This window comes from Bos grunniens, chromosome 19 (assembly GCF_055505025.1).
Source record: "Bos grunniens cultivar Pamir isolate PY7600 chromosome 19, Bosgru_T2T1.0, whole genome shotgun sequence".
In the NCBI taxonomy this organism is placed as follows: domain Eukaryota; kingdom Metazoa; phylum Chordata; class Mammalia; order Artiodactyla; family Bovidae; genus Bos; species Bos grunniens.
Window position 1 is genome coordinate 10,899,825 of NC_141183.1, and position 18,927 is coordinate 10,918,751.

General features: G+C 46.1%; 1 protein-coding gene across 1 annotated transcript in view; it reads left to right on the plus strand.

Annotated features, from left to right (window-relative positions):
* The window catches only part of CCDC40 (coiled-coil domain 40 molecular ruler complex subunit), a 43,027-nt gene that overhangs the window by 19,632 nt on the left and 4,468 nt on the right, over nucleotides 1-18,927 (plus strand). Inside the window, exons 11-17 of the mRNA XM_086356486.1 lie at nucleotides 9,735-9,978; nucleotides 10,059-10,241; nucleotides 13,969-14,214; nucleotides 15,175-15,388; nucleotides 15,808-15,977; nucleotides 16,068-16,159; nucleotides 17,574-17,694. Coding sequence (XP_086212612.1) covers nucleotides 9,735-9,978; nucleotides 10,059-10,241; nucleotides 13,969-14,214; nucleotides 15,175-15,388; nucleotides 15,808-15,977; nucleotides 16,068-16,159; nucleotides 17,574-17,694 — 1,270 coding nt within the window. The remainder of the gene's footprint in view (nucleotides 1-9,734; nucleotides 9,979-10,058; nucleotides 10,242-13,968; nucleotides 14,215-15,174; nucleotides 15,389-15,807; nucleotides 15,978-16,067; nucleotides 16,160-17,573; nucleotides 17,695-18,927) is intronic.

Here is an 18,927-nt window from a genome sequence, read left to right on the forward strand (position 1 = left end):
TGTCCCCCAACAACCCTCCTCCTGACCTTGTCCCCTCCACTCCCACCGGCTGTTCCTACCTGTCCTCTGAGGTATGGCTTGACGGTCACTCCTTTTCTTTTTTCTTGTTTTGAAATTCAGTATTTTGAATAGATAACACAGTGACTTGGTCTAAACTATCTGTAGACTCATATTCAGTGAGGTGAATATGCCCGTGTCCTCCATGACCTGCTGCCCCTTCCCACACACACACTCCTCCTGGTTTCCTGGGTCTCCATCCCTAGGTCATCCACAATAGCAAAAGAAACTACACAAATTCACCTTCTTCACTTTCCCTTTTGTGCCGTGTTCTGTGCCTTGCTCTTTTCATTCCACTGGGTGTCCTGGAGATCTTCCAAAACATACTGGTTGTTTGTCCCTTCTTTTCCTGCCACATACCCTCTGATGGACTCAAGGTTATCCACATGCCTTTCCCGTCACAGTGTTGCTGTACAGAGTCACATCCAGGGCTATCATAGTCTATATCATTCTGTATAATTATGTTCCCTATCAAGCCGGAAAGTTCTGGATTCCAGGGCACGCACTCAGCAGGCTGGACAGGGATTTCCCAGGAGGGCTGAGACGATAACACTTCCCCCAGCAGTGTTCCAAAGTCCCCTCCCTGACAACTGAGCACATGTTGGACTGTGCTGATCTCACCAATGAGAAAAATGACATCATGTGTTTATAACAGGCACCCATTGAATGTTCATTTTAGCAACGCACACCTCCCCTAACAACAAGTCATAGGGCACTAGTTCTGGCTCAGCTGGCCTTCCTGCGACCCCAGATACGTCAGCCATGGAGGAGGGAGGCCTCCTTTCAAACCTGTTGACCGCACAGGATGCTGTGAGAATTGTGAACTGTGATTGCAGCGCTGCATCCAGATAGATGTGAAGGAGGGAATCTGAGACTGTTTAACCAAAGTCAAGGCGTTGCAAAAACAGAACATTGCATCGCTTGGGACTTCCAGGCCAGGTCAGCGGCTGAACTAAAGTACCAAATACAAGCTCGTAGCGTGTAGACCATTTTAGAAAATGAACAAAAACGGTGATTTACTGGCTGATGGTCCAGTTGTTGGACATGAAGCTAGACATCCCCCTGCCCCCGACCCTCCTGGGAGCTGTCTGGGCGCTGAGGAAGTGCCTTAGCTGTGGGAGAAGAGAGGGAGGTGGAAGGTGGTGTGGGACTTGGAGGCAGGGACTGCCTCCTCAGCGCCGGCTGGCCTCCGTCAGGCCCGGGGTCTGGCAGGTGGTGCCCCACCACCGCCGACATCCCCCAAGCCCAGGGAGGCCTGCAGCTCTGGACACCCGGGGCCACCACAGGCACAGAGAGCAGCTGGTTAACATGGGGCAGACACAGGGCATGGGCAGGGCCCTTGGGGGTTGCCCTGATGACACACCGTGTCGCATCCCCCCTTCCCACTTGGGGAGGCCAAGTGGCCCTCGCTCCCTGGGACTCCTGGGCATATCGTGTCGATTGGGACCCAGCGGGTGACCTGAGATCACATGGGTCTCTGCTACAGCAAGACGTGAAAGACAAGATTCCCACCAACTCTTTACCATTAGTGGCAAAGTCCCATCAGGAGGGGTCCCAACCACAGAATCATGACGAGGCTGCGGCAAACACTGAGAGTCACACCTGCAAAGCCCACGAGCCTAGTTAGGGAGATTGGGATCCACATTAAATGCTGCATTTAAAATGGACAGCCACCAAGGTCCTACTACATAGCATAGGGAACTCTGCTCAATGTTATGTGGCAGCCTGGATGGGAGGGGCGTTCGGGGGGAAACGGATACTTATATGTATGCGTATGGCTGAGTCCCTTCACTGCCCACCTGAAACTATCACAACATTGTTAACCGGCTGTACTCCAATACAAAATAAAAGTTAAGAAGCAAACCGGTCATTCCCATGTGAAACGTCTCAGAACAAGCCAGAAAATTCAGACTATACTGTGCTCAGCTGGGGTTAGGAAGGATACCCTGCCTAGAATTTACACCCTCTCAAGGTCAGGGACACAAACAGGTCCCCTTGTGCCCGGGTTTCTGCTTCTGCCATACTTTCCGATAGGAAACCCAGGGGCAGGCAGGGCTCAGCACCTCTGTCAGGTGTTAACTGGTCACTTCATCGCCTTGAGCTCCTGCAGCAGGTTCCCTCTTAATCCTCAGATGGATTGGGTCAAGCTTCAGACATACTCTAGACTCCACCAGTTCTTTATGTTTTTTTTTTTTCTATTGGTATCTGTTAATCAAGGACATTTTAATCTATTTTTATTGAAGTATAGTTGATTTACATACAATGTAGTAATTTCTGCTGTACAGCAAAGTGATTCTGTTATACATACATATATATATTCTTTTTTAAATATTATTTTCCATTATGGTTTATTATAGGATATTGAATATAGTTTTCCTGTGCTATATATTAGGATTTGTTGTTTATCCATTCTCTCTATAAAAGCTTATATCTGCTGACCCCAACCTCCCACTTCATCTCTCCTCTGACCTCCCCTGCTCGGCAACTACTAGTCTGTTCTCTATGAAGGACAATTTTAAAGTGTGTCTTTTAAGTTTTTTATTTATTTTACTTTTTGGCCATGCCATGTGGCTTGTGGGATGTTAGTTCCCCCTGGGGGATTGAACCTGGGCCATGGCATGAAAGCACTGAATCCTAACCACTGGGCCACTAGGAGTTCCCAAGTGTGTCTTTTTTAAAAATAATTTTTATTCAGGATAAGTGACCACATCCCCGGAAATTAGAAAAACAGAAATAAAGATTTAAAATACCACCATCTTTCTCCTTTTGTGACAATGACAGTTTATTAGCTAGCATTCTGGTGTCTTTTTGCCAGTGCATGTCTTACTGAGCGTTCTAATTTCTGTCGTAAAAACTGGACATCTTGGACTTCCCTGGGGGTCCAGTGGTTAAGACTCCATGCTTCCGCTGCACGGGGCGCTGCTGAACCCCTGGTCGGGGAGGCTCTGTGTGCTGCATGGTGCAGCCAAAAAAAACAATAAACAAAAAATGTGGGTGTCTTATCATTATTGTCAAATCCTAGATACTTATAAGGCTTCTACTTCCTAAAGAAGTATAAGAAAATAAGTGACTTTTAAAACTTTGGTTTATTGAAGATAACTTATGTAAAAATTTATTATGTAAAGTATTATTGTTAGGTAAATTATTTATTATGTCAATTACCATTATTATTATGTAAGAAGTTATCCTTTGTCAGAGCACAATTCAGATTAGCAAATGGACAGAGGCAAGTAACCATTACACGCTCAAGATACCACATATTTCCTGCAACCCCGAATCTATTGCCTCTTCCCGCCTCCAGCCCCTACAAACACTCATCTGCTGTTTCTGTAGTTTTGTCATTTCCAGAATCTCATATAAGTGGGATCACACGATACACAGCTTTTCTTGTCTGGCTTTTTTTCACTTTGCACAGTGCTTTGAAAGTCTTCCTGGCGTTTCAGGGTCAGCAGTCTGTTCCTTCTCGTTTCCAAGTAATATTCCCTCACGTGGATACATCGACATCTGGTTGTTTCCAGTCTGGAGGGTGGCGTGACCAGAGCTGCAGTGCTGTTGTGTGCAGATGTTGGTGTGGGAATGCAAAGTGGAACAGGTCGCTCTGGGAAACACCTCCACAGCACTGAGATTCCCAGTCAGTCCCATCCTCGCCAACGCTTAGCAGTGCCATCGTTTTCATGTTAGTTGTTGGCAGACATGTCGCGGTGTTCTGTTGAGATTTTAATTTGATTTCCCTAATGACTAATGATAGTGAGCATTTTTTCATGTGAGTATTTGTCATATCTTCTTTGATGAAGTCTATTTTGCTCATTTTAAAAAATTGAAGTATAGTTGATTACAGTGTTTCAGGTATACACCAAGCAGCAAAGTGACTCAGATCTATAATACACATATATATATATAGTGTTGTTGTGTTGCTGTTGTTTAGTCACTAAGTCGTATCTGACTTTTTTGCGTGATGCTATAGATTGTAATCTGCTAGGCTTCTCTGTCCATGGGATTTCCCAGGCAAGAATACTAGAGTGGGTTGCCATTTCCTTCTCCAGGGGATCTTCCCAACCCAGGGATTGAACCCATGTCTCCTGCTTGGCAAGTGGATTCTTTACTACTGAGCCACTTGGGAAGCCCACATATACGTATGGAAAAGTACATACACTTTTCCATGCATCTTACATTTTATTGTAAGATATTGAATATAGTTCTCTGAGCTGCTGCTGCTGCTGCTGCTGCTAAGTCGCTTCAGTCGTGTCTGACTCTGTGCGACCCCATAGACAGCAGCCCACCAGGCTCCCCCGTCCCTGAGATTCTCCAGGCAAGAACACTGGAGCGGGTTGCCATCTCCTTCTCCAAGTTCTCTGAGCTAGTTTATCTATTTCATATATAGTAGAGTGTATCTGTTAATCTCAAATTCCCAATGCATCCCTCCAACCCCTTTCCCCCTTGGTAACCTTGAGTCTGTTTTTTGTCTACGAGTCTATTTCTACTTTGTAAATAAGTTCATATGTATCACTTTTTTTAGATTACTCATTTAAGTGATACCATGCATTTGTCGATATCTGACTTACTTCACTTAATATGATAATCTCTAGGTCCATCCATGTTCTTGCAAATGGCACTATTTCATCCTTTTTTTGTATCGATGGACGTGAGTCTGAGTGAACTCCGGGAGTTGGTGATGGACAGGGAGGCCTGGCGTGCTGCAATTCATGGGGTCACAAAGAGTCGGACACGACTGAGTAACGGAACTGAACTGAACTGAATCACTTATATATACACCATATCTTCTTTATCCATTCATCTGTCAATGGACATGTAGATTGCTTTCATGTTTTGGCTATTGTAGATAGTGCTGCTATAAACACTGGGGTGTATGTATCTTTTTGAATTAGACTTTTCATCTTTTCCAGATATATGCCCAGGAGTGGGATTGCTGGATAACATGGTAACTTTATTTTTAGTTTTTTAAGGAACATTCATACTGTTCTCTGTAGTGGCTGCACCAATTTATATTCCTACCAACAGTGTAGGAGGGTTCCTTTTTCTTCACACCCTCTCCAGCATTTATTGTTTGTACTTTTTTTAAAGTATTCATTTATTTGGGCAAGTTGGGTCTTGGTTGCATCATGTAGGGGCTTTCCTTGTAGCACACGGGCTCTCTAGTTGTGGCATACAGGTTCCAGGAGCACATGGGCCCGGGAGTTTTGGCACGAGGGCTTAGTTTCTCTGCGGCATGTGGGATTTTAGTTCCCCAGCCAGGGACTGAACGCACATCTTCTGCATTGCAAGTCAGATTCTTAACCACTGGACCACCAGGGAAGTCCCAATTATTCATGGTTTTTGATTATGGCCATTCTGACTGGTGGGCTTCCCTCATAGCTCGGTTGGTAAAGAATCCACCTGCAATGCAGGAGACCCTGGTTCGATTCCTGGGTTGGGAAGATCCTCTGGAGAAGGGATAAGGAATAGGCGACCCACTCCAGTAGACTTGGACTTCCCTTGTGGCTCAGCTGGTAAAGAATCCACCTGCAATGCAGGGGGATCTGGGTTTGATCCCTGGGTTGGGAAAATCCCCTGGAGAAGGGAAAGGCTACCCACTCCAGTATTCTGGTCTGGAGAATTCCATGGACTGTATAGTCCATGGGGTGGCAAACAGTCAGACACGACTGAGCGACTTTCACTTTCACTTTGATTATGACCATTCTGACGGGTGTGTGGTGATATCCACTGTAGTTTTGATTTGCATTTCTCTAATTATTAGCCATATTGAGCATCTTTGGCTATCTGTATACCTTCTTTGGAGAAATGTATGTTTAGATTTTCTGCCTATTTTTTGATTGGGTTGTTTGTTTTTTTGATATTGAGCTATTTGAACTGTTTGTATATATTGGAAGTTAATCCCTTGTCGGTCATATCATTTGCAAATATTTCCTCCCAGTCTGTATGTCGTCTTTTTTTTGTTTATGGTTTCCTTCACTGTGAAAAATGTGGACTTTTCAGTCCCATTTGTTTATTTTTAAACTTTATTTTAATTCAGTCCTATTTGTTTATTTTTTATTTGATTTTATGTTTTAACTGTGCTGGGTCTTTATTGATGTGCGTGTGCTTTCTGGTTGTGGAGAGTCAGGACTGCTCTCTAATTGCAGTGTGCGGGCTTCTCATTGCAATGGCTTCTCTTACTGTGGAGCACAGGCTCTAGGCATGCAGGCTTCTGTTGCAGCTGGTGGGCTCCGAGCACAGGCTCAGTAGTTGTGGCACACAGACTTAGTAGTCCCATGGCACGTGGGATCTTTCCCGACCAGAGATCAAACTGGTGTCCCCTGCACTGCAAGGCGGATTCTCAACCCCTGGACCACCAGGGAAGTCCCCATTTGTTTATTTTTGCTTTTGTTTCCATTATTCTAGGAGATGGATCAAAAAATATTACTGCAGTTTATGTTAAAGAGTGCTCAGCTTATATTTTCCTCTAGGAGTTTTACAGTATCTGGCCTTATATTTAAGTCTTTAACTCATTTTGAGTTTATTTTTGTATATGGTGTTAGAAAATGTTCTAATTTCATTCTTTTACAAGTAGCTGTCTGGTTTTCCCAGCACTTGTTATTGAAGAGACTGTCTGTTCTCCATTGTATATTCTTGTCTCCTTTGTTTAGATTAATTGACCATGTGTGTGGGTTTATTTCTGGACTCTGTTCTGTTCCATTGATCTATGTGTCTGTTTTGTGTGTGTGTTTGGGCCAGTACCATACTGTTTTGATCACTGTAGCTTCATAGTATAGTCTGAAGTCAGGGAGTGTGATTTCTCCAGCTTGTTCTTCTTTCTCAAGATTGCTTTGGCTATTCAGAATATTTTGTGTTTTCATATAAATTTTAAAAGTTATTGTTCCAGTTCTGTGAAAAATGCCACTGGTGATTTGTTAGGGATTACATTGAATCTGTAGATTGCCTTGAGTAGTATGGCCATCCTAACAATATTGATTCTTTCAACCCAAGAACACAGTATATCTTTCTATCTATTTGTGTCATCTTCAGTTTCTTTCATCAGCATCTTTTAGTTTTCAGAGTGCAGGTTTTTTTTTTTTTTAATGTGTAATAATGACAGACTTTATTTTTTTGGGCTCCAAAATCACTGCAGATGGTGACTGCAGCCATGAAATTAAAAGACGCTTACTCCTTGGAAGAAAAGTTATGACCAACCTAGACAGCATGTTAAAAAGCAGAGATATTACCTTGCCAACAAAGGCCTGTCTAGTCAAGGCTATGGTTTTTCCAGTAGTCATGTATGGATGTGAGAGTTGGACTATAAAGAAAGCTGAGTGCTCAAGAATTGATGCTTTTGAACTGTGGTGTTGGAGAAAACTCTTGAGAGTTCCTTGGACTGCAAGGAGATCCAACCAGTCCATCCTAAAGGAAATCAGTCCTGAATATTCATTGAAAGGACTAATGTTGAAGCTGAAACTCCAATACTTTGGCCATCTGATGCAAAGAACTGACTCATTTGAAAAGACCCTGATGCTGGGAAAGACTGAAGGCGGGAGGAGAAGGGGACAACAGAGAATGAGATGGTTCGATGGCATCACCAATGCGATGGACATGAGTTTGAGCAGGCTCCTGTAGTTGGTGATGGACAGGGAGGTCTGTTGTGCTGCAGTCCATGGGGTCACAAAGAGTCGGACACAACTGAGCGACTGAACTGACTGACTAATGATGTTTACTGCTACACTGATGAAATGAGGAAAAAAAAAAAACACAAAACTGGATAGAGCCTAATTGTATCCCAATGAGGTATTTAGAGTTCTATCTGGTCATTGAAAAGAATTAAGGGAAGAAATGTCTGACACACAGAAATTCAAATTCCATTATCCAGGATCTGCAGTTTTTAACTTGACATTACTTATGGGCATGTCCATGGCCAGTATGCTGAGGGAATTTGAAGAGACAGCCACCTGTGTTCTTCCCAGCCACACCATTTACTCAAATGCCCTGAGCGTCATGTTCAAGAGTGCTAAACTGAGATAGCAGCATTTTCTTTCCAAGATTATGATCACGACTAAAGGAGATGGGATGGCAGTGACCATTCCTCACCACCAAGCACAAGCCAACAGTTTCCTGTCCTTCCTCCTCCTATCATCACAATATTAGAAGAGTTTTATTTTTTTTTAATTCTAAAGAGAAATGTAGCGTAATTTTTAATTGCATATACACGATTAATAGTATCAGTGAAATAAGAATTAACCAATTCACTAACATTACAAAATCACCAAATATACAAAGCGGTCTTGCACATTAGTTATAACTTACTCCCCGGTTCTCATATTAACCTAAGTAAATTACATATGAGTACAGCCACAAGAGATTAGTTAAAAAGTATAATATAGTTCCAGTTTCAATTTTTTATCTGGTATTAATTACTATGGAAGAAAAAAAATCTCATGAAAGAAGAGTAAGCCAAACTTGCTAAAAATAAAGTCAAAGACTTGCTTGCTATAATCAGTGTGTTTGAATATTTAAAGTACAGTTTGAATGCTTGGGAGACTGTTATCAAAGTCAATGTTAATATTTTCACTTTATTAATTTGGGTGACAGATTTTGCAAAACATAGGCTCTTAGTCTGTCAGCATGTATAAGAGGATTCAACTCAAATACTTGCAGTTCCTATATATAACTCAAAAGGAACTCAGATGCCTTTACCACACATGATTACATGTGACATAGAATGGTATAAACACCCCAATATCCTTTTCTCAAGCATAAAAGTAACATAAATTTACAACCTCTATACTGTGGGATCTGAGAATTCTTTTGAAATTAAACACAAGGAAATTGAAATTAAACACATGACTATAATCATTATAGTCATGGCAAAAACTAGACTGGGGACTATGTTCAAGATAACAGTTTCAGTTCCTTGTTAGCAAGTTTTCTCAATTTTACAAGGGGGAAGGAATAATTAGTTTGCTGTCTATTGACTTCATTACCATAGTTATAAAAGTACGGTTGACACAGGGAGCGCGAGTGCCTAGCAGAATTAGGTAGACTTAATTTCTTTCCTTTTAAAGAATCCGTTTTGTTAATGTCTAAAAACCATTAAATGCAAGGTTGAATCCGAGAAAGATATCCCAAAATCTAATGCTGTTACCACCAAGAACATCCAAAAGCTTGAAGGGATTTCAAAGGGGAACAAAGGTCGGCTTGAATGAATGAAATGAAGTCACTCAGTCATGTCTGACTCTTTGTGATCCCATGGACTGTAGCCCACCAGGCTCCTCGGTCCATGGGATTTTCCAGGCATGAATACTGGAGTGGGTTGCCATTTCCTTCTCCATAGAAGAGTTTTAGACTTGGGCTTGAGAAGGGTAGTAGTTCCAACACATTAGAAAATAGTAGTCAAGCTTCAACCACTGTTGGGACTTCCCTGGTGGTTCAGTGGTTAGGAGTCCATGCTTCCACTGCAGGAGGCTGGGTTTGATTTCTTGTTGGGGAATTAAGATCCTACATGGTGTGTACTGTGGCTATAAAAATAAATATTTGAAAGTCATGCAAAAATTTTTTTTAATATTCAACTAATACTAATAGAGTTGGTTTCCTAATTTCTTTCTCTTCACTCTATGAGCTTCCTCCCAGTAGGGTACCACCATACGCATTGGTGTTCTGATGTCCTGGCTTTGCTCTTTCAATTTTGGCAGTGAATGCCAGCATCAAGTCAAGTCCATGGATGTTGAGCTTGAAGCCTATAAGAAATCCATCATGAAGGAGGAAGAAAAGAATGAGAAGCTGGCCAGCATCCTGAACCGGGCAGAGACAGAAGCCAACCTGATGCAGAAACTGACCTCACAGTGCCTGACTAAGGAGGAGGCCCTGCAGAATGAGTTTAACACCTACAGGCTCACCCTACTGGACACAGAGGATGCACTGGGCAAGGCCCATGTGGTATGGTCATGTCCCCCACCAGCAGGGCAAGCCTCCCCACTCTACTTCGTAGTATCCACCCTCTAACTCTTTCTTTCTAGGAATACACAGCAACTGTGGGAGAATTGCAGACTCTCCACCAGGCCATCCAGCATGAGCAGGAGCTGAGGAGGAAGATGGATGCCTCCATCATGGAGAAGCTGAAGGAGCACATGACCTCCAACAAGATGACCAAATACTTCCACCAGCTCATCCTGAAGCTCCAGAAAGAAAAGACCAACCTGGTATGCCAGCTGCACACACCTGGGCCACAACGGGTGGATGCTTTCATGGTGCTCAAGCATTGGGGCAGCTCTAGTGGGAACAGACCACATGTGGTGGAAGGGCACGGAGCATGTCCATTCACCTTTCATTTTTGTCTAGTTGTAAAAGTAATGCATTTTTATTGTGGAAAACCTGGAAATACAAAAAGGCATAAGAAGAAAATAAGACAGCTGCAATCCCACCTTCCACAGACAATCTCTTCTGAAACTCAGGTGTATTTCCTTCTGGAAATTTTTCTAAACACACATGGTCATACTCATACACACAGACACACAGAAACACACATTACATACACATTCCCACATGCACACATGAGCAAAAACAAGCACACAGATTCACACACACACATACACATTTGTTTAACATGTTCACATACATGAACAGACATGTGAAGATGCATATGCACACACAACCTGAGAGGACATAGGACTCTTACTATAATCAGTCTTTAAACCACTCTAATCCATTTTCATTAATTTTACTGAAACGCAACACAGAGCAAAAAGTGCACAAACAAGTGTAGGAGCCCATTAATTTTTCACTGTGTGTGCAGTGTTTTATTTTACATTATTGGTCATATTTAACATAACATTTTCCATAAATATTATTAGAAAAAGTGCATGTCGGTTTATGCATCACATTTTATCCTTCAAATATACATGTTTTCTTTAATAATTCTCTTTTCGGACACTTAAAGTTGTTTTAAACTTTAGAAATAACTCAGCACTGAACATACTTGGTCACACATCTTTGTCCACATGTCTGAGGATAAATTGCTGCAGCAGAGACCCTGGTCAAATTGGTAGGAGCATTGAAAATGAATCATGGAGTAGCCCAACCCTCTGCTTTCCCACGATGTGCCTAAAGGTCCTGAGTGAGTGTGACTGGCCCTCCTGGACTGAGGACCCAACCCCTATCCCTGGAAAGAGCTCTCTTTTGCTCCCCCAGGGGTCTTGCCTTTCTCTGAGCAGGGGTCCCTATGTCCTGAAAAAAGCAATTTGCTACTTAGGTTTTTTCTTCTTGGTTCTTCCTGTGTGACCCCCTGCCTTAGGGTGCTGTCTACCTGGCTTGCTAGAACTCTGAGGCACCTCATGCCTCCCAGATACCTGGGAGGAGACCAGCTGGCTCCTGGCTTGCTTGTGCCAAGGAACTGAGGAGAGGGGGCTGGAGCCAAGACTGTGCATGCCTGGGTCTCCTTGAGATGTCCTGGTTGATGCTAGTGGAGTCCTACCAGTTCTTATTCCAGGAAGTGGGGGCAAGACTACCTGCTGGGAGCAAAACAGTGGGGCCCAAGTGTGCACTGGAAAAGTTATGCAGTGTGGTGAGTGTTAAATAAACTTGCCCAGCCCTGATGCAATATCACAGAGGCTGATCCCCATGCTCCCGGGTGTCCCCCTTTCCCAGTCACCCATGTGGACAACACATGTGCTACCACCCATGTCCACGGGAGGGCAGTAAAGTCCTGGGTCAGCATTTGTTGGAACACTTGGTGGGTGATAGGTGTACTACCACCTATGTCCACAGGAGGGCGCTAAAGAGATTTGGACCAGCATTTATTGCAAAAATTCATGGACAGCAGGTGTACTGCCACCCATGTCCACAAGGGGGCAATAAAGAGTTCTGGACCAGCATTTATTGCAAAAATTTGTGGACAGAAGGTGCACTACCACCCATGTTCACAAGAGGGAAATAAAGTTCTGGGCTAGCATTTGTTGGACCTCTTGGTGGGTGGCAGATGTACTACCACTTGTGTCCACACGAGGGCAGTAAAGTCCTGGGCCAACATTTGTTGGACCAGTTGGTGGGTGGCAGATGTACTACCACCCATGTCCACAGGATGGCAGTAAAGAGTCCTGAACCCAGCATTTGTTGGAGCGCTTTGTGGGCAGTAGGTGTACTACTATTCGTGTCCACATGAGGGCGATAAAGAGTCCTGGGCCAGCATTTGTTGCAACAATAGCCAACAGCAAATCCAGCTCTTGAAAGGAGGCACTTCTCCCACTGCTCAGTACCCCTGTGGCCTGGTGGCAGACAGGGGATATCTGGGACAGGGAGCAGAAGTTGTAGAGGGACAGAATCATCCAGAGCTGTGTTCAGAGGGATTGCAGGCATGGGTGAACCATGAGGTCTACACAGTTAATAAAGGAGTGGTACCGATGTCCCAGGAGGAGGCCAGGGTGGTCTCAACATGTGGGACAAACAGCCTGAGGAGGCTGAGGGGAGGTCAGGGTGCTCTGGTTGGCCTGTTTGATGGCTGAAAGGAGACTTAGGAACTGAAGGCCTTCCAGTATGGGCAGAGTCCTTGTGAAGACCTGGCAACTTTGGATAATCTTGGCAAAGAAAGGGATGGGTGGATAACCAGAGCTCAGAGGAGCCAAAGGGGCCAAGGTGTTACATAGGAAGCTGGGTGCCTTGAGATGCTGGCAAGGTCTGACTTTAAACCTAGGGATGTCCTGGAAAGCCACGCATGATAGTTGGTCAGAGAGTGGGTGTTTGACAAAGCCAGCTGGGGTCACGTGGGGGAAGAGAAGAAATGACTGGAGCATGGGCAGGAGTTGGTGGGAGCCACAGGCTGATAGAGAGCTGAGGATTTGCAGGGGCAGGAGCCGTTGGGCAGCCAACAGTGAGAGGCTGGCTGGCAAGGTCAAGGCACAGCCACAGTCCAGGGAAAAGGGCCCTGATACCAAAGTGAGCCTGAGCTGCCTCCCTCCCTAATTCTCACAAGTGTCCTTACAATCAACTCTCCACTGTAGGAAAGAATGGAGAAAATCTGTCTTCTGAAACCTGCAGAGGAGGCAGGGTGGGCTGGCTCAGCTTTCAGGACAGAGGGCAGGTCCAAGGAGCCCTGGGCAGCTCTGCCCTGGGCTGAAGCTCCCAACCCCAGAATCATGGTTGGCAAAAGTTCCAGGACCACAAGCCTCTGGCCAGGTGGTAAATGACACCCCACAGTACAATCTTTTCTCTCCATGACCGTGTCCAATTTTTTAGTGAAATGTAAAGGACATTTGTCCCATAAAATAGAAGTTAGAAGTTGGCATTTGTCACAGCATTATTTCGAGTAGGAATGTTGATAACAGATGACAAGCTCAAAGAGGGCAGGCATGTTGGTTTTCTTCACCAAAAGCACATGAGCTCTTGAGAGCAGGGGCCCTGTGCTTGTTGTGGAACAGATGACATTCCCAGGGACAGCTGTGACTTGCTTCCCAATGTCTGTTACAAATATGACTATTATACAACCATTAAAAATGACATGACATGACGTGTCAAATTGAAACGTGGCTTACAAAGCTATATGTACAGTGTGACCCTGTTTTTGGGCAGGGAGGAAGAGGGTTTATATACAAAGTCAAGAAGGCAGAATAGATTCTAAATAGTAATGCTGGCTAACTGTGTGGCAGATTTATGGGCGATCATCTGTATTTTTACATTTCCCCATTTCATGTATTTTACTGTTTGATAAGAAGAGATAATAATATCAGCTTTCTTTTTTTGTGAGGAATCATTAGGGTTCAAACAAGTAAGTCCTTTGACAGGTCATAAGGTTGAGAAAAAAACCAACATCCTCCTCTGTTTTAGAATTTCTCCAGATGAATACTCAGATCAAGGAAAACAAGAAGCCAACCAACTCATGTGGAGCCTCTCAGAAAGAGGAAAAAAGTTCAGACTTGTTTCCTTCTGCTAATTCAGGTGACACATCTTTCCAAAATTGACGGTGACATTGCTCAGACCACCCTGGACATCACGAACACCAACTGCAGGCTGGACATGCATCAGAAGATACTGGCTGAGCTGGATAAGGAAGTGAAAAAAGTCAACGACCTCATCAACAACAGTGAAAATGAAATTTCCAGGCGCACGATACTGATTGAAAGAAAGCAAGGCCTCATCAACTTTTTCAACAAGCAGCTGGAGCAGATGGTTTCTGAACTTGGGGTAGGACCCCAGGATCAGGAGAGGCCACTTGGGTTGATATCTGTGCCTGGCCATTTCCGAAACTGCTTATGTTCAGGGACAGACTCATGTAGGACACAGGCGTTCCCACCCTACCCCTCTTACGGGTGAAATGCACATGTCTGTGTAGAATGCTGACTCAGGGGCTGTCTGCAGACCTTCTCTGTGGGGGCACATAGTCAATATTTCAGGTGTTATAGACCATACGGTCTCTGTTGCAACCCCTCACCCTAGCGGTTATGAGGAGCCACTGCAGTAGGTAAACAGACAAGTGTGTCCATGTGTGATGAAACCTTACTTATGGGCCCTGAAGTCTGGATTCCATATAACTTCCACCTGGCATGAAATTGTCTTCTTTTGCTATTTTGTGTGTCCCGTGGACTATGTGAAGGCAGGCAGCGGGCAGGATCTTACTCACCACTGCTCTTAGTGGTCTGATGGGTTTGAGGCTTGAAGTTCAATAGGTTATCCAGTGTCCCTGACCTGAGGACCCCACAACAGCCTCAAATCCCAGAGCAGCAGGGGCAGTTGGTGGGGATGCTCTTAGGTAGACCCCAACCAGAGCATGGTCTCAGAGCTGTAACTTGAATGGATTCCAAGGGAGTAAAGACCCTAACCTATGACAGTCTGTTGTGAAAAGACAATTTGCAAAGCCCTTTTGGGTAACAGAGGCCCCACAAGACTGGGGCGTGGTGGGGCCAGGCCAGTGGAGGAAGGGAAGCTGGTGGCAGACCAGCAGATCACCAGAACAGAATCTCCCACAGCAGGTCAGGCCATATGGCCTTGGACCGCAGAAGAGGGGACACAATGACAGGGTTCCTAGGCCCTCTGAGTAAAGATCCCCTACTCAGCATACAGATGCATGATCTCAGGTGTCCCGCCCTCTGCAGCCCACCCTGACTTTAGGGACTCAGTCTGCTTTCTGGCGAACATCGCTTTCAGGGGGAAGAAGTGGGGCCCCTGGAGCTGGAGATCAAGAGGTTGACCAAGCTGATCGAGGAAAACAACACCAACGTGACGCAGGCCCAGGTGACCTGGCTGCGGCTGCAGCAGGAGATGGTGAAGGTCACACAGGAGCGCGAGGAGCACCTGGTCTCCCTGGACATGTCCAAGAAGGAGATCCACATCCTGGAGCAGAAGAAAATACGGATAGAAAGTGAGCTCCCCTGCCCAGCCCCTCCACAGCACCTGCTGAGGCTTTCTGGTGCCATCTGGTCCCACCGGGTCAGCTGGGCCGGGCAGCCCCACAGGAAGTGCTGCCGGGTGTCCGGGGCCCACTCTGCCTGGACACATGGTGCCTGTTTCTTCCCAGAGGTCCTGCCGCCTTCTTGTCCGGCCCTCTGGGCTCCCAAACCTGCTTGTGCGAGGTCGGGGTCGTTGCTTTCCACCCTCTGCCCCGGAGCTTGCTGACCTTTCCTGGGGACTCGGTGTCTGAGCGGCAACCACGTCCCCTTCTGCCTCCGCTGTCTGGGTGGGGATGCCCGAAGGTCAGCGGGGAAGGAGGGCGCAGTGTGCACAGACCCCCGATCACAACCCCCGGGGGCCACTCCCCACCCCCGGTCACCCTCCCCACAGACAAGATCAACCAGGAGAAGAAGGAGCAGAAACAGATCGAGCGCCACATGAAGGACCTGGACAACGATCTGAAGAAGCTCAACTTGCTGATGAACCAGAACCGGTGCAGCTCCGAGGAGCTACAGCAGGACAACCTGGCCACGGAGGGCGAGTTCGTGCGCTCGCTCAAGGTGCGCTCCGGGCTCAGAGTGGATGGGCGGGGCAAGCAGGTGCGCGCAGTCCTCGGCCCCGCCCACCGCCCCTCTCTCCTCCCCACGCAGGCCTCAGAGCGGGAGACCATCGAGATGCAGGAGAAGCTGAACCAGCTGAGCGAGGAGAAGGCAGCCGTGCTCAACAGCCTGGTGGAGGCGGAGTGAGTGCCCAGGCGCCGGTCCGGAGGGTCGCTGCCCACGGTTCACGGTTCACGGTTCACGGAAACCAGTTGGTGCGCGGGGAGGGGGCGGGGGAGGCGCGGCCCTGAACCTCAGCCGGAACAGCGGAGTTCTGTGCCACCGGGCAACCCTTCTGCAAAGCCATGATGGTGATCATTGGAAGTGGAGTGGCTTCCTTCCGCACAGACCTTTTAAAAACTGTATCATCTTTCTGGTGCCTGATTATAAGAGTAATCCAGACCCAACGGTAAGCATTGTAAACCATAGCAATGAGTGCAGAGTAGAAAGGAGAATCACACTTAATCCAGCCCTCTTCCTTTACGGTTTTCTCTGTAGGTTTCTTTCATTTTTTTTTTTTTTTTAAACCATAGTGCGATTTTCTCTGTCTGCCTTTGAAGCAGCCTTTATTATATTTCTCTGTGGATGTCTTCCCCCTCGGGGTGCACGGGTCTGCGTTCCGAGCTGCGAGGACCGCTGAGCCGCCCTGTGTGCGCCCTAATTGGCTCATGTGCTCTCCAAGGCGCTGAGCGGCAAAGGGACCATTCGTTCCCTGCGTTTTGACAGAGTCGACACATAACACTACCTGGAACTTTTTCAAGGGATCTTAGTGCCTGCAGGCTGCTACAACTCAACACCACAGGCTGGGGCTTTATAAACAACAGGAATTTGTTGCTCATAGTTGTTGAGGCTGGAAGTCTGAGATCAGGGTACTTGTGAGGTCGGGTGAGGGCTCTTTTCTGGGTTGCAGACTTCTCACTGTGTCCTCACAGGGTGGCAAGAGAAGGGAAGCTCTCTGGGGTCTCTTTAATGAGCGCACTAATCCCATTCATGGGGGCTCCACTCTCATGACCTCATCACCCCACCACCACCACCAAAGACCGGGCATGAGGATTCCAACATGTTGATTTGCAGGGTGGGGACACAAACATTCAGACAACAGGGGTGGAGGGCATATGTCTTTGCTAACATTTTAATAGTTTTCAGGCTCTTGGTCTATTTAGGCTTTTGACTTCTCCTTATGTCAACTTTTGTCACTTATACTTGACTTACTCAGCTTCTCCTAAAGCTACATATCTGCTTTCTCCCTCGTCCCCCCTTTCTAGGTGAGAGTGAAGGGCCTTAGGGTTGAGTTTACCTTCTGGTCCCAAAATGGGGGACATTAGTTTCTATTTAAACCCTTGCCTGGGTGCCTGCAAATTAAGCATGCCACCTGCTCAGCAAGGGCACCCTGTCATCAGGAAGGCAAGGGTCTCCCAGCCCATCACACTGCTCTTTGATATCTGAGCCCATTCCAAGCACAGCACGCCCCAAGCACAGTGCACCATGCTCACCGAAGTGTCAGAAAGAAAACCCCTTTGTTCTGCAGCTCTTACACTGCCTCCCCTCCCCTTAAAGACACCAGATCATGCTTTGGGAGAAAAAAATCCAACTTGCAAAAGAGATGCGGGCCTCCGTGGATTCTGAGACAGGCCAGATGGAGATCCGGGCCATGAAGGCAGAGATACACAGGATGAAGGTGGGTGGAAGGAGGGAGGTGGGGGGCCTGGAGCTTGGGGTCCTGGGAAGAAACCACTCTGGCGCGGCAGCCTACACTCCAAGCACGCCAAGGAAACTCGCTGTTCCCCCTGCTGACTTTCTCCACCAGTGCCTGTCCAGTTCTTGTTCTTACTGCACCAGAATGGTCACAGGGCACGACGACCTGCACAGTATTCACGAAGCACTGTTACCCTCGCTCCAAGCAGCGTGCTCCATCCAGTATTTCTAAATGCTGACTGTGACCAGTCCCCACCCAATCTCGTGACCCGCTTGTGAGATGTATCCCACCATTGGACCAAAAAGATTCACTCCGTAACAGAGTGCAAGGAACACACCCACGTTTCCCCGTCAAGTCATGTTTTTCTCTCTACTGTCATCTTTAGCTGGATTTCATTACCTTAAAAAAAAAGGCTGGTAATTAAATCACAAGCTGTCACTGAGCCAAAGGTTCAGGAACTTAAGGATACAAATCACAGCAGGTCATAAAAAGAAATATGACATCACTTTTACAATTACATGGTCCATAATAACCCTGCTGGCTGAGTCCAGAGGAATTCTGATCAAATGCATCCACTATGATAAGTTCAATAAACACTCATTTAACTGACTTTTCAAACCACAGAAGCCATGTATGTTGCTGCGGCAGGTCAAACACTGTACCACAAAGCTTACACACACACACACAGAGACGCACATACGTACATAGGTGCGCACACACACACACACACACACACACACAAATGGGCTGCCAGCCCCCTCCCTCCTAGTTGTGTTTCGGTTTTGTTTTCCTTCACCAAAATAGTACATATAACTCAGCAACTTATTCTTTTTTTAGTGATCCAGACATGAACTTTCTTTAATAGTTGCAGAATATCCTATGGATACAACATAATTTAATGAAGCCTTCCCAGGTGGATGTGAAGATGCTGACTGTCTCCAGTTTGTTGCTGTCTGTCACTACTAACAATGTTACAATGACATCCTTATGGAAATCAGCATCCATATTTTTGGGGGTCTCTTTCTGGGCTGTCTTCTGTGTCTACTGATCTAAGAGCCCAAATCCACACCATCTTGATTTTTTAAAATATTTATTTGACTGCACTGGGTCATCTTTGCAACACATGGGATCTTTAGTTGCAACATGTGGGATCTAGTTCCCCGACCAGGGACTGAACCCAGGCCCTCTGCCTTGGGAGCACAGAGTCTTAGCCAC